The 14,537-nt window shown below is 42.4% G+C and overlaps 1 protein-coding gene across 3 annotated transcripts in view; it reads right to left on the reverse strand.

The window, feature by feature from the left end:
- Window positions 1-5,720: 5,720 nt before the first annotated feature.
- The window catches only part of MANBA (mannosidase beta), a 121,872-nt gene continuing 113,055 nt past the window's right edge, over window positions 5,721-14,537 (reverse strand). For all 3 annotated transcript variants that reach the window (XM_057547418.1, XM_057547417.1, XM_007172935.2), the window contains 3 exons: window positions 10,879-11,021; window positions 9,770-10,027; window positions 5,721-7,027 (listed from right to left, as the gene is read on the reverse strand). In XM_057547418.1, coding sequence (XP_057403401.1) covers window positions 6,803-7,027; window positions 9,770-10,027; window positions 10,879-11,021 — 626 coding nt within the window. In that variant the 3' untranslated portion in view covers window positions 5,721-6,802. The remainder of the gene's footprint in view (window positions 7,028-9,769; window positions 10,028-10,878; window positions 11,022-14,537) is intronic.

Consider the following 14,537-nt stretch of genomic DNA (forward strand, 5'->3'; position numbering starts at 1 on the left):
CATACAAAGAAAAACTTATACTTATCCTGCTCAAACTGTTCCAAAGATTTGAAGAGGAGGGAACACTCCCAAATTCATTCTATGAAGCTACCATGGCCATGATACCAAGACCAAAGACATTACAAAAAAGAAAATTACAGCCAATATCTTTGATGAATATAGATGCAAAAATCCTCCACAAAATATTAGGAAACTGAATCCAACAATACATAAAAAGGATCATAGACCACGATCAACTTGGATTCATTCCAGGGCAAGGATGGTTCAACATATGCAAATCAATGTGATATGCCACATTAACAAAAGGAAAGACAAAAATCATAAGATCATCTCAATAGACATAGAAAAAGCATTTGACAAAACTCAACATCCATTCATGATAAAAACTGTCATCAAGGGCTTCCCTGGTGGCGCAGTGGTTGAGAATCTGCCTGCTAATGCAGGGGACACGGGTTCGAGCCCTGGTCTGGGAAGATCCCACATGCCACGGAGCAACTGAGCCCGTGGACCACAACTGCTGAGCCTGCGCGTCTGGAGCCTGTGCTCCACAAGGGGAGAGGCCACAACAGTGAGTGGCCCGCGCACTGCGATGAAGAGTGGCCCCCGCTTGCCGCAACTAGAGAAAGCCCTCGCACAGAAACGAAGACCCAACACAGCCAAAAATTTAAAAATTAATTAATTAATTAATTAATTTTTTAAAAAAACCTAGGAATAAACTTAATCAAGGAAGTGAAAGACCTATGCACTGAAAACTATAAAACACTGATAAAGAAAACTGATGGTGATTCAAAGAAATGGAAAGATAACCCATGTTCTTTGATTGGAAGAATGTAATACTGTTAAAATGGCATCATACCACCCAAAGCAATCTAAAATTTAATGCAATCACTATCAAAATACCCATGACATTTTTCACAGAACTAGAACAAATAATCCTAAAATTTATATGGAGACACAAGAGGCCCTGAATTGCCAAAGCAATCCTGAAGAAGAAAACAAAGCTGGAGGCATAACCCTTCCAGACTTCAGACTATACCACAAAGCTACAGAAATCACAGTAATCAAAGCAGCATGTATTTGGCACAAAAACAGACAAACAGCTCAATGGAACAGAATAGAGAGCCCAGAAATAAACCCACGCACCTATGGCCAGCTAATCTACGTCAAAGGGAGCAATAATAGTCAATGGAGAAAAGACAACCTCTTCAAAAAGTGGTATTGGAGAACTGGACAGCTACATGTAAATCCATTAAACTAGAACACTCTCTCACACCATATACAAAAATAAACTCACAATTGTTTAAAGACCTAAATATAAGACAGGACACCATAAAACTCCTAGAAGAGAACATAGACAAAATATTCTCTGACGTCAATCATAGTAATCTTTTCTTAGCTCAATCTCCCAAGGCAAAAGAAATAAAAGCAAAAATAAACAAATTGAACCTAGTCAAACTTAAAAGCTCTTGCACAGTAAAGGAAACCATCAACAAAATGAAAAAACAACCCATGTACTGGGAGAAAATATTTGCAAACAATATGACCAATAAGAAGTTAATATACAAAATACATAAACAGTCCATGCACCTTAATATCAAAAAACAAACAACCTAATCAAAAAACAGGCAGAAGACCTAAACAGACATTTTTCCAAAAAAGACATACAGATGGCCAAAGTCACATGAAAAGATGTTCCACATCACTAATTATTAGAGAAATGCAAATCAAAACTACAGTGAGGTATCACCTCACACCAGTCAAAATGGCTATCACTAAAAAGTCTATAAATAACAAATGCTGGAGAGGGTGTGGAGAAAAGGGAACCCTCCTACACTGTTGGTGGGAATGTAAGTTGGTGCAGCCACTATGGAGGTTCCTTAAAAAACTAAAAGTAGAGTTACCATATGATCCAACAATTCCACTCCTGGGCATATGTCTGGAGAAAACTCTAATTCGAAAAGATACATTCACCCCAATGTTCACAGCAGCACTATTTACAATAGTCGAGACATGGAAGCAGCCTAAATGTTCACTGACAGATGAATGGATAAAGAAGATGTGGTATGTATATGTATAAGTGTGTATGTGTATATGTGGAATATTACTCGACCATAAAAAAGAATGAAATAATGCCATTTGCAGCAACATGGATGGGCCTAGAGATTATCATACTAAGTCAAGTAAGTCAGACAGAGAAAGACAAATGCCTTATGATATCACTTATATGTGGGACCCAAAATATGACACAAATGAACTTATTTACAAAACAGAAACAGACTCACCGATGTAGAAAACAAACTTATAGTTACCAAAGGGGAAAGAAGGTGGGAGAGGGATAAATTAGGAGCTTGGGACTAGCAGATACAAACTACTATATATAAAATAGATAAACAACAAGGTCCTACTGTATACCAGCTGGTATACTGAATCACATTGCTGTATACCACACACTAACACAACATTAAAAATCAACTACAATTCAATTAAAATTTTTTTCAATTAATAAAATAAAAATAAAAAGTAAAAAAAAATTGAAGTGGATCTCTTGTCTACAGTACTAAAAAAAAGATGTTATATACATATATACAATGGAATATTACTCAGCCTTAAAAAATGAAATATTGGGACTTCTCTGGTGGTCCAGTGGTTAAGAATCTGTCTTGCAATGCAGGGGATGCTGGTTCAATCCCTGGTCAGGAAACTAAGATCCCACACGCCGCAGGGCAACTAAACTCATGTGCCGCAACTACAGAACCCACATGCTCTGGAGCCCACGCACCACAACTAGAGAGCCCGCGTGCCACAACTACTGAGACCACTGAGCCCACACACTCTGGAGTCCACACGCCACAACTAGAGAGAAGCCTGCCCACCGCAACGAAGAGCCCGCGTGCCTCAACGAAGGATCCTGCATGCTGCAACTAAGACCCGACGCAGCCAAAAAATAAACAAATAAATAAATATTTTAAAAAGTGAAATATTGCCATTTACAGCAACATGGATGAACCTAGAGAATATCACACTTAGTGAAGCAAGTCAGAGAAAGACAAATATTATACGCTATTACTTACATGTGGAATCTAAAAAAATAATGCAAATGAATCTATATACAAAACAGGAGGGACTTCCCTGGTGGTGCAGTGGTTAAGACTTTGCCTTCCAATGCAGGGGGTGCAGGTTCGATCCTTGGTTGGGGAGCTAAGATCCCACATGCCTTGCGGCCAAAAAAACCAAAACATAAAAAAAACAGAAGTAATATTGTAACAAATTCAATAAAGACTTTAAAAATGGTCCACATCAAAAAATATTATAAAAAAAAAACAAAAAAACAGGACCAGGAACAGACTCACAGACAGAGAAAACAAACTTATGGTTACCAAAGGGGAGGAGAGCGGAGGGCAAAGCAGGAGTATAGGATTAACAGATACACACTACTATATGTAAAATAGATAAACAATAGGGATTTACTGTATAGCACAAGGAATTATATTCAATATACTGTAATAACCTATAGTGGTAAATAATCTGAAAATACATATATATAAGTGAATTACCTTGCGGTACACCCGAAACTAATGCAATATTGTATTAGCTATACTGTAATTTTAAAAAGAGAAAGAAAAAAGGCATCTGCCTTTATTTGCTTCATTTATACCCTTGCTTCATGTACTGAGTGATAATGATGTTAAAAAAGTATGACTAGCATTTATTTTGTTCCAGACCCTATTTGTTTAATTTTTACCACTACCTTTGAAGGTTAGAGATTACTATCTCCATTTTACAGATGAGAAAACTGAAATCTAGAAGATCAAGTGGTTGCCCAAGGTCACAGAGCCAATAAGCCTCAGAACTTGGGTTCTGACTCAGGTCAGTGTGGCTGGAAGCCCTGCCCTCTCTAGACAAGAGGGTCACACCACAGAACGGTGCCTCCATTTACAGAGCCTTCACTAAGTGTCAGTACTGGGCCAAGCCCTTGAACCACATTTTTAATTTATTCTTCAAAGCACACTTACAGGGGCTTCCCTGGTGGCGCAGTGGTTAAGAATCCGCCTGCCAATGCAGGGGACACGGGTTCGATCCCTGGTCCGGGAAGATCCCACAGGCCGCGGAGCAACAAAGCCTGTGCGCTACTGAGCCTGTGCTCTAGAGCTCGCGAACCACAACTACTGAGCCCATGTGCCACAACTACTGAAGCCCACGCGCCTAGAGCCTGTGCTCCGCAACAAGAGAAGCCACCGCAACGAGAAGCTCGCGCACAACGAAGAGTAGTCCCCGCTCGCCGCAACTAGAGAAAGCCCGCGTGCAGCAACGAAGACCCAACGCAGCCAAAAATAAATAAATTAATTAATTATTAAAAAACCCCCTGGGCTTCCCTGGTGGCGCAGTGGTTGAGAATCCGCCTGCCAATGCAGGGGACATGGGTTCGAGCCCTGGTCTGGGAGGATCCCACATGCCGCGGAGCAACTGGGCCCGTGAGCCACAACTACTGAGCCTGCGCGTCTGGAGCCTGTGCTCCGCAACAAGAGAGGTCGCGATAGTGAGAGGCCCGCGCACCGCGATGAAGAGTGGCCCCCGCTTGCCGCAACTGGAGAAAGCCCTCGCACAGAAACGAAGACCCAACACAGCCAAAAATAAATAAATAAATAAATAAATAAAAAATAAGGGTCATCTTTTAAAAAAAAAAAACCCACACTTACAAGGTGAGTGTAATTATTCTCATTGTACCACAAGAAAACTGAACGTAGAAGTTAAATAACTTGATTAAGGTTACAGAGCTAGTAAGGGCAGAATTGCAATGTATTGGGTCGTTACAGAAAGATATTAGGGAAAAACCCAAACTTTTTGGGTTTGGCCAACCCAATAAATTCTGGCCCATCAACTTCAAAGCCCACCTCACAGGGTACCTAGCACAGAAAAATGCTCTAGTGAATGGAGAGGTGTGTCCTCCCTGCCCCCAGCAACAGTGACAAGAAAGTGATATATTTATCAGGTAAGAATCTTCTGGGTTACATCCCTAAGTCACAGCCTTTCATAAGGCTGTTATATATATTTTGAAATAACACATAAAATGAGGGAACTCATAGATACTGAAGGAGAGGCCTGGGTTGGCTGCATTTATTTTCTTTTTAGTCTCTGAACCATGGTCAAAAGTTTCTCAGCTTTAAAACCAAAACTATTATCTATTTAGTCTTGATTCTAAAGCCAGACTCTCACTGCCAGTCCATTCTATAACCAATTCCCTGATTCTTCTGAGAGAAGACCCCTCAAATATCCTGGATTAGATTCTTCAAACTCTTCAAGTTTATCAAACAGACTAAAAACTGGACCAGAGCTAAAAGGAAATTAATGCCCAGCATGGTACTGGGCAAAACTGAGTGTTCGGGCTTCCCTGGTGGCGAAGTGGTTGAGAATCTGCCTGCCAATGCAGCGGACACGGGTTCGAGCCCTGGTCTGGGAAGATCCCACATGCCGCGGAGCGACTAGGCCCATGAGCCACAACTACTGAGCCTGCGCGTCTGGAGCCTGTGCTCCGCAACAAGAGAGGCCGCGATAATGAGAGGCCTGCGCACCGCGATGAAGAGTGGCCCCCTCTCACCGCAACTAGAGAAAGCCCTCGCGCAGAAACGAAGACCCAATACAGCCATAAATAAATAAATAAATAAAATTTTTTAAAAACTGAGTGTTCATGGAATGAGGAAATAATCCACAAATGAAACACCAAGTTGTCAATGCAATTTATGTAACTTTAAAATTTTAACATAATTTCAAACGTACAGAAAAGTCGCAAAAGCAGAACAAAAAATTCCTACACACCTTTACCCAAATTGGCTACTTATTAACATTTTGCCTCCTTTGCTTCATTACCAATGTAATTTTATAAACATGATAATGCAGAATAAAATGATTTCATAGCAATTATAATTAATCAATATTTTTTAAGATGGCTCAAACTCAAGTTAAAGGGAACACCGCTTTGCTGCCAGGATCACCAAGTACAAATCTAACCACAGCCTTGAATTGGAAAGCTCACTGGATTCAACCAAATCTGAAGCCCATACATAACGATGGGTGACCTATGTCAGGACACCCGAAAGTTTCCAAAGTGACCATGGTGATGTCCATTTCAATATGAGCTTTTTTCCAAAGGAGAATCACTCTAATGGCCTTTGAAAAAATAAACTACTATTGTTAAAACAATATTTTTTTTTTAAATGTTGCAAATGAAAAAAGGACTCCTACCCAAAAAGTAACTGAATGACAACAATCAACCCCCCAAACTTTCCGGCAATAGCAACAAATATGGCTACCACCCAGAAATCTCTTTCTGTTGTGACATTTGAATCTCCATTTCCTCTGGAAATAACAACAAAGCAGTTTCATTCTGATTATTTGGTATTTCTCAAAGCTAACCACGAGAGCCTACATGACCTCACAACCTTCCACATTTGATTCCACAGATACCGCAATAATCACGTACCTGTGATTCCCTTAAAGGGCTGCATGTGGACAGACCTCCTTCTGGGGCTTGGAGAGGCAGTTGGGTTATAACTGGTTCATGTGGTGCAAAAGCTGTGGGGGAATGGGCTAAAACCACAGTCCTGGTGCAGACTGGACGGCACCTAGGCACAGCTTTGTTGGAGGAGGACATCACCTGAGTACACAGCCTTCCCTGGGAGAATGCACTGTACAAACTCTTTACCAAGTGGTTATGCAGACACCTGACAGCAAGCAGATGCATTTCCTGGCTTCTTCAACTTGTTTCTGGTTTCCTTCAGCTCCTGCAAATACAACCTGGATTCCCTCAGTAAATATCGGCCAGGGAGGTCACATGAAAAGATCGCTCCAATTCACTCTCGTTGGTGGGTTTCCAAGGGTAAAAGAATACAGTCCGTGTCTTCTCAGTCATGAGAAAACCATTGTCACTGAATCTCCCTGGGATGCTTCCTACATCCAACCAAACAAAGGGAGCAACAGCTGAGGTTTCCAGATGAAAAACAAATGTGTCTCTTTGCTGAGAGATGGTGGCCTGAAAGAAAAAGATAAATGAAGTGAAGGAGGAGGGCAGAGCTCTCTATTCTATATACAGCGCCTATCAGAACATCCATGTGGCTAACAAGGAGTGCATTTCCTACAACTTTGGTTCTGCAACTGCTAAAGTCATACATTCCATGCACTGTGTCAGATGCTAAAAAATACGTGGAAATGTGTTGAAGGCTGTGGAAAATTACCAAATTGTAATCTCAAACGGGGGCGGGGGGATATGTAGTCGCCAATTATTAAGGAGAATATTTCACATGAATCTCAAAGCCTTGTAGCTTTTACAGCTTTATAGCTTTTTCTCAGGGTCTCATCAAGAGAGGCACATTTCTGCACCAGGGCTGGGGGGTTTAAATGACTTTCTCAGAATCTGTGTGGAGCTGGCTGCAGAGCACAGCCATGGTGCTCACTTGCTAGTCTTCCGAGGAGGTCCTGCAATCTAGACAGCAGCCGGCCGGGCATCTCCAAAAGCTCTACCACTAGAGCTCTCTCTCTCTTATTGCATCGTCAGTGAAGTCACATTATTAGCACTTTTTTCTTATTCAGCTCAAATTAATTTGCTTTTCATATTACTCTTGACAGATTTACTAATGCTCATTCTTAGGTATCTATCACATGGTACTTATTTAGAATTTTTCAAGTATTCGTTTTATTTAACCTGAACCATCTAAATGAAATTATTTTCCTATTCATTTGGATATAAGTCCATCCAACTTTGAAATATTTGAAAAAAATCTTCATAATGTGAATTCTCAGCTTTGTAATCTGACCCTTAACTTTCTTACTTTAATTTTTTTTCCTTCTTTTTTTAAATTAATTTTTATTGGAGTATAGTTGCTTTACGTTAGCACTTTTAACATGTGTGAATCCCACACGATATCAGCAAAGGAGAGCACAGTTTAAATCTTGTCACTCATTAGCCTCTTAGCACAGGCAGAGAGTGAGGCAGAGCTGCTTCCTGGAGGCTGGGGGTTGGTGAGCCTCTCTCACTGTGAGTACACAGTTGAGTGGGACCTGGTATTCAAGCCGTGCATCTGTCATGAAACATGACTCTTCAACACGCATACATGCCACGCCATAGGTTTGACATTATAGGTTATGTGTGACATAAAGAATTTCCAAGGACAATTTTTACTATATATAACTTAGCCCGAGACAGCATGCAGGGTTCTGAGTTATTAACAAGAAACCCTACTTTGGTAGAAGCAAAAAAGGAACAAAATGTATTAGGTAGCTCTCAGAGGGTCAGAGATGCAGGCTTGAAGTTAGATGTCAAATTCCCAAATCATGCCACCCACCTATTCTGATGAAGACCCTAAAGCAGTTGCAGGCACACAGTTTACATGTGTAAACCACCACCAAGCCTGCAGGGAAGCCTCAGCTACTCTGTCCCAAGGCCAAGGCCAGAAGGGACACTGGCACCTGCTCACTCTTGTTGTTGCCTTCTTCTGATTGGAAACCTCATCTCTGCATGTCTGACTGCAGAGCCCAGAGCTCAGGCTTGTGCTCTGGCTTCAGGGACACAGGGAGGAAAACCCGGTCCCCAGCATCGCCCTGAGGATAGTACATCCAAGTGCTTGGCCTACGTTAAGCCCACAATAACATTAGCTAGCGTTACTATTATGATTGTTATTGTTATTATATCCCTTTAGGATAGGCAAAGTCTCATTGAAATCCAACTGACGTAGGACAAAGGAAGAAGTCCTACCTCTCCCCCAGCCCGGTTACCTCAAAGTAATGGAGGCCCAGGTGAGGAAAGAAAGATTTTGAAATCCTGTCTAGAGACTGCAAATTTGTCTACTACATAGTTTTGTGCTTTTTTTCTGTAAAGAAGCTATGTAAATGTACGTCATTTCCTTCATATTTGCCCTATATCAGTTGTTACAGATAGATTTCATTACGGGAATATTTCATTATTAGTTGGGAAGGAAGCTATGCTTTCATTTCAAGGACTGAGTTTGGATATGATTTCCAAAGCAAACGTAAAAAATCCTCTCACTTAAGTCTTTTCAATGAAATCTAAAACAAACTTAAAATTGATTAAAAATAGAGAATGAAAACATTTTTCTAGAAAGTTTCAATCACTACATGGAGAGGGGGAAAGGGAAGGAAAGGTTTTCAATCAACTAGACAGATTCCAAATTTTCTAGCTACACAATTTTTATAACAACACATCCTACCCCGATCATCCCTTTTTTTCCCTTGGCAGTGATAAAGAGATCTGGTGACTGAGCAACATGGAAGCAATAAATCAGAGAGCAGAGTGAAATTTTTTTAAATGAACAGACTCTCCTTAAAAATGCAAAATTAAGAGTGCTTCTACCGGGCTCCAATGTTTCCTGGCCACGGATTTTAAACACGTTGCTCGGTCCCTCCAAACAGGTTTGCTCACTTGTATATGCAGATAATACTTCACGGCTGATGCAGGAAAGGCCCCAGGACAGACAGATCCTGGAACCTAGAGGAGGAGCAGTCAGTGGTGATGACTCCTGCTGCGTCGCCCTCCACTGCACCAGCCTGACTAGGGAAATGTGATGGGACAGCAGGGGTGGCAGGAACCTCAAGCTTTGACAAATGCTGAATTAGAAATAAAAAGTATTTGCTCTTTGCTTCCAGTGGGAAGGGGCCAATCTCCCCCGGGTCCCAGGTAAGCTCAGTACCAAGGAGAAATTTTGCAAAAAAGCAGGACAGCTCCACAAAGCCACGGTGACCCCAGACCACTGGTGCTTACGGTGATATTTGCCTTGTGGAGCCCCTTGGCCTCCTTTGGTGAGGACAGGAAGTGATAGTTGGTTGGGCTCAAGGGCTCCCTGTCAGTTGACAGGTAAAAGGAAACCACACAGCTCTGTCGTGTACAATTTGTACATCCTCTTAATAACTCAGCTACTGGCTTATCATAGAGAAGAGCAGACGCCCCTGCTTTCATCACAAAAGGCTTCGTCGTCTCAGAGCACACGGGCTCCAGGGAACTCCATGTGTGGACTCTCACCTGGGGAGAAACAAGACAGAAAAAAACCAAACGTTCTTAGTTACTATTTTTTTTTAGAGAATAATAGTAGTAATAATAGATGAAAGTCAGAAGAGCAGAACTGGTTAAGAGACTGTGAAACTTGGGTTTAACCTCAGCCCCACCAAGTACTTGTCATGTAACCAAGAAGTTAACTTCTCAAAGTATCCATTTCTTCAAACGTAACATGAGAATAATAACAGCACTAACTCCACAGGCTGTTGTGAGAATTAAGCCATTTATGGAAGGCACAGGACCTGGCGCATTATAGTTAATTCATAGACTTGACCTGTTCTCAATGTCCTCCTAACTGTAGCCACCCAAGACTTCTTTGAGTTTCTATCCTTTCTTTTACCTAAAATTGTTTTAAATACAAGTTCATTTTTCCACATATATACTCTGAATAATTTTACTGATTTCCACCTTAACATACTGTTTTAAAGGATTTCTTTTGGTAAAGTTTAGCCTATTTCCAGCTTCTCATGATTATAAATAACCTTAGATTTAACTGGCATTTTACAGTTTACAATGCACGGTCATCTAATGACTGTATTCACTATCCATAGAAATTCTTTAAGAAGGCAGGCTGGTGTCATTTTACAGATGAGGAAACCGAACCAAGACATTAAGGTCATAGAATAAATGGCAGAATTTTCCCCTGAATATAGGTTTTCCAATTCCAAGAACAGCTCATTTTCTGCTGCGAGCACTAGAGATATTTTGATACAAATTAATTTCTCTTTTCTTTTTTCCAAAAAAGAATAGAACCAAATAACTAAAGAAACCTAAAATTCGCCGTCTACCACAGAGAGAAAAGAATCCAGGCAACTTACGGTAAGCATCATCTTGTGGTCTGAGTGAAGGTCTGACACACCGTAGATGAAAAACACACCTTCATTCTCAAAACCCACCGGCAACAGCGGAGCGAAGAAATGTCGAGCAAAATAATGAAGCATTTTCCACTTTCCTCCATACTCTAAAAGTAATCAGTTGGGTTAGGAAACAAGGGTCAAGCAGTCGGAGCCATCATCCACATGGCCCAGCTGTGTAACCTGTCATAATTCAGGGCACTGAGCACAGAAGGGAGAGCTGACAGTGGAGGGAACCCATGTTTGTTGAGGGCAAGTAGCATTTTTGGACATCACCTCATGTCAGCCTCAAATCTGAGTGAGGCAGCCATTAACATCGCACTTTTCAAATGAGGAAACGGAGCTCCAGCAGTTAAGTCAAACATGCCACTGGCAGTATTTTGAGCCCAGACCTGATTCCTAGCTAGCACTTTCTCATATGCAATTCTGCTTCCTGAAGCTCAATGTACCGATGTTCCTTTTCCCTACATACACATGAAAAAGGGAGTCAGTAGCATTGGCAGTGAACATCTGTTACAAATATTCATTTCGCTAGTATTACTTGGCGAAAATACTATTATAGAGGCTGGCCAAGATGGTGGAGTAGGAAGACGCTGAGCTCACCTCCTCTCGTGAGCACACCAAAATCACAACTATTTACAGAGCAACTATTTATGAGAAAGACCAAAATCTAGCAGAAAAGATCATCTACAACTAAAGATCTAAAGAAGGAACCACAACAAGATGGGTAGGAGAGGCAGAGCTGCACACAGTCGAGACCCACACCCCAGGAGTGGGTGACCCACACATGTAAGAATAATTACAACTGCAGAGGTACTCCTCAAGGAACGAGGGGTCTGAGCCCCATATTGGGCTCCCCAGCCCAGGGATCCTGCACCAGGAAGACAAGCCCCCAGCCCCCAGAATGTTTGGCTTTGAAGGCCTGCAGGGATTAACTTCAGGAGTCCCAGAGGGCTGGGGGAAATAGAGATTCCCCTCTTAAAGGGCGCACACAAAATCTCACACACTCCAGGAACCAGGGCAGAAGCAGTAATTTGAAAGGAGCCTAAGTCAGACTCATCTGTTGATCTTGGAGAGTCTGCCAAAGAGGCAGCAAGCAACTGGAGCTCACCCTGGAGACACAGACACTGGCAAGCACCATTTTGGAATCCTCCCTCTAGCTGATTGGCACCAGGACCCAGCCTCACTCACCAGCCTGTTCACACCAGTACTGGAACGCCTCAGGCCAAGCAATTAGCTGGACAACCATCAGCAGACAGGCTGCCTTAAGACCTCCTGAGACCAAGGCACCTCAGGACATGGTCCTGTCCACCAGAGGGCCCAGGACCCAGCACCATACAACAGTGTGCAAGCACTAGCCTCAGGACCCCCAGGGCCTGGCAGCCAGAAATCCTGGGACCCAGCTCCAGCCACCAGCCAGCCAGCACTAGCCCCAGAACATCCTGGGCCTTGGCTTCACCCACCAACAATTCAAAATCAGCTCTGGGACACTGGGCCCTGCAGCCAGTGACCCTAGGAGTCAGCTCTGCCCACCAGTGGGCCAGCACTAGCCCCAGGACCCAGATTCACCTACTGGCTCCAGGATCCCCTGGATACCAACTCCAACCACCAATGGGCAGACACCAGCCCCAGGACCACTGCAGCCCTACAGCCTACCTTGTTGGGCACAGCCAACACAGCAGATTGGCACCAGCCCCAGGACCCCTGGGTCTGGGCCCCACCCACCAGCAGATCAACACCAGCTCTGAGGAACCTTGGATGCCTCAGCCAGCTGCCCTGGGATCCAGCCCCACTCACCAATGGGCCAGCACCAGCTTTGGAATACCCCAGAACCTGCAGCCAGCCATATCAGGAACTGGCCCCACCCACCAGCAGGCCAACACTAGATCCAGGAACCCCAGCCCTGTAACCACCCACCCCAGAACCTGGCTCTGCCCACAAGTGAGCCAGCAGTAGCCCTGGGACCCTCCAAGGTTCTGCAACCAGCAGCCTCATGACCCAGCCCCACCAACCAGTGGCTGTCAGGGTCCACACAAGGCAGGGCCTGGAAACCAATTGGACCAAAGGCCAGCCATGCCTACCAGACCAATGACATCAGTAAGCCCGCCACACAGAAGGACCCATGCACCCCACATAGGGGGCACCCCTAGAGCATATAGCTCTGATGACCAGAGGGGAGTGAGCTGCTGGGACACACAGTGTATCTCCTACAAAAGGCCACTTCTCCAAGATCAGGATACACTACCAACCTACCAGATACATAGAAATAAAAAAAGAGCAAGTTAGACAAAATGAGGCAACAGAGGAACATGTTCCAAACAAAGGAAGAAGATAAAACCCCAGATGAAGAACTAAGTGAACTGGAGATAGGCAATCTACCTAAGAAAGAGTTCAGGGTGATGATCATAAAGATGATCAAAGAATGCAGGAGAAGAATGGAGGAACACAGTGAGAAGTTTAACAAAGAGTTAGAAGATATAAAGAACTAAACAGAGAAGAAAACTACAACAATTGAAATGAAAAATACACTAAAAGAAATCAACAGTAGATGAAATGATACAGAGGAATGGATCAGGCAGATGGAAGACAGAGTAGTGGAAATCACTGAAGCTGAACAGAAAAAAGAATAAAAAGAAAAGAGAACAGTTTAAGAGACCTCTGATACAAAATCAAGTGCACTAATATTCACATTATAGGGTCTCAGAAGGAGAAGAGAGAGAGAAATGGGCAGAGAACATATTTGAGGACACAATAGGTTGAAAACTTCCCTAACCTGGGAAAAGAAACAGACATGCAGGTCCTAGAACACAAATAAGATCAACCCAAAGAGGTCCACACCAAGATACACTGAATTAAAATGGCAGAAGTTAAAGAAAGAATATTGAAAAGGGAAAAGCAACAAGTTACATACAAAGGAACTCCCATAACACCATCAGTGGACTTTTCAGCAGCTCTGCAGGCCAGATGGGAGTGGCACAATAAATTTAAAGTGATGAAGGGAAAATCTACAAACAAGAATACTCTACTCAGCAAGACTTTCATTCAGATTTGATGGAGAAATCAAAAGTTTTACAGACAAGCAAAATCTAAGAGTTGGGCACCACCAAACCAGCTTTACAAGAAATGGTAAAGGGATTTCTCTAAGTGAAAAAGAAAAAGCTACAAATAGAAACATGAAAATTATGAAAGGAAAAAACTCATTGGTAAAGGCAAATATTAGGTAGTAAATCAACCATGTACAAAGCTAGCAGGAAGGTTAAAAGACAAAAATCATCTATATCTACAATAATTAGTTAAGGGATACACAAAACAAAAAGATGTAAAATATATCAAAAACAATGATCAGGACTTCCCTGGTGGTCAGTGGTTGGGACTTCACCTTCCAATGCGGGAGGTGTGGGTTGAATCCCTGGTCAGGGAGCCGAGATCCCACATGACTTGTAGCCAAAAAACCAAAACATAAAATAGAAGCAATATTGTGGCAAATTCAATAAAGAGTTTAAAAAAAAAACAATAATCATGGTGAGGGTGGGGGAGTAAAATGCAGGGTTGTTAAAATGTGTTGGAATTAAGAGATCAGTGACTTAAAATAATCATATATATTATATTACATTACATTATAT

The sequence above is a fragment of the Balaenoptera acutorostrata genome, chromosome 5 (genome assembly GCF_949987535.1).
Source record: "Balaenoptera acutorostrata chromosome 5, mBalAcu1.1, whole genome shotgun sequence".
In the NCBI taxonomy this organism is placed as follows: Eukaryota; Metazoa; Chordata; class Mammalia; order Artiodactyla; family Balaenopteridae; genus Balaenoptera; species Balaenoptera acutorostrata.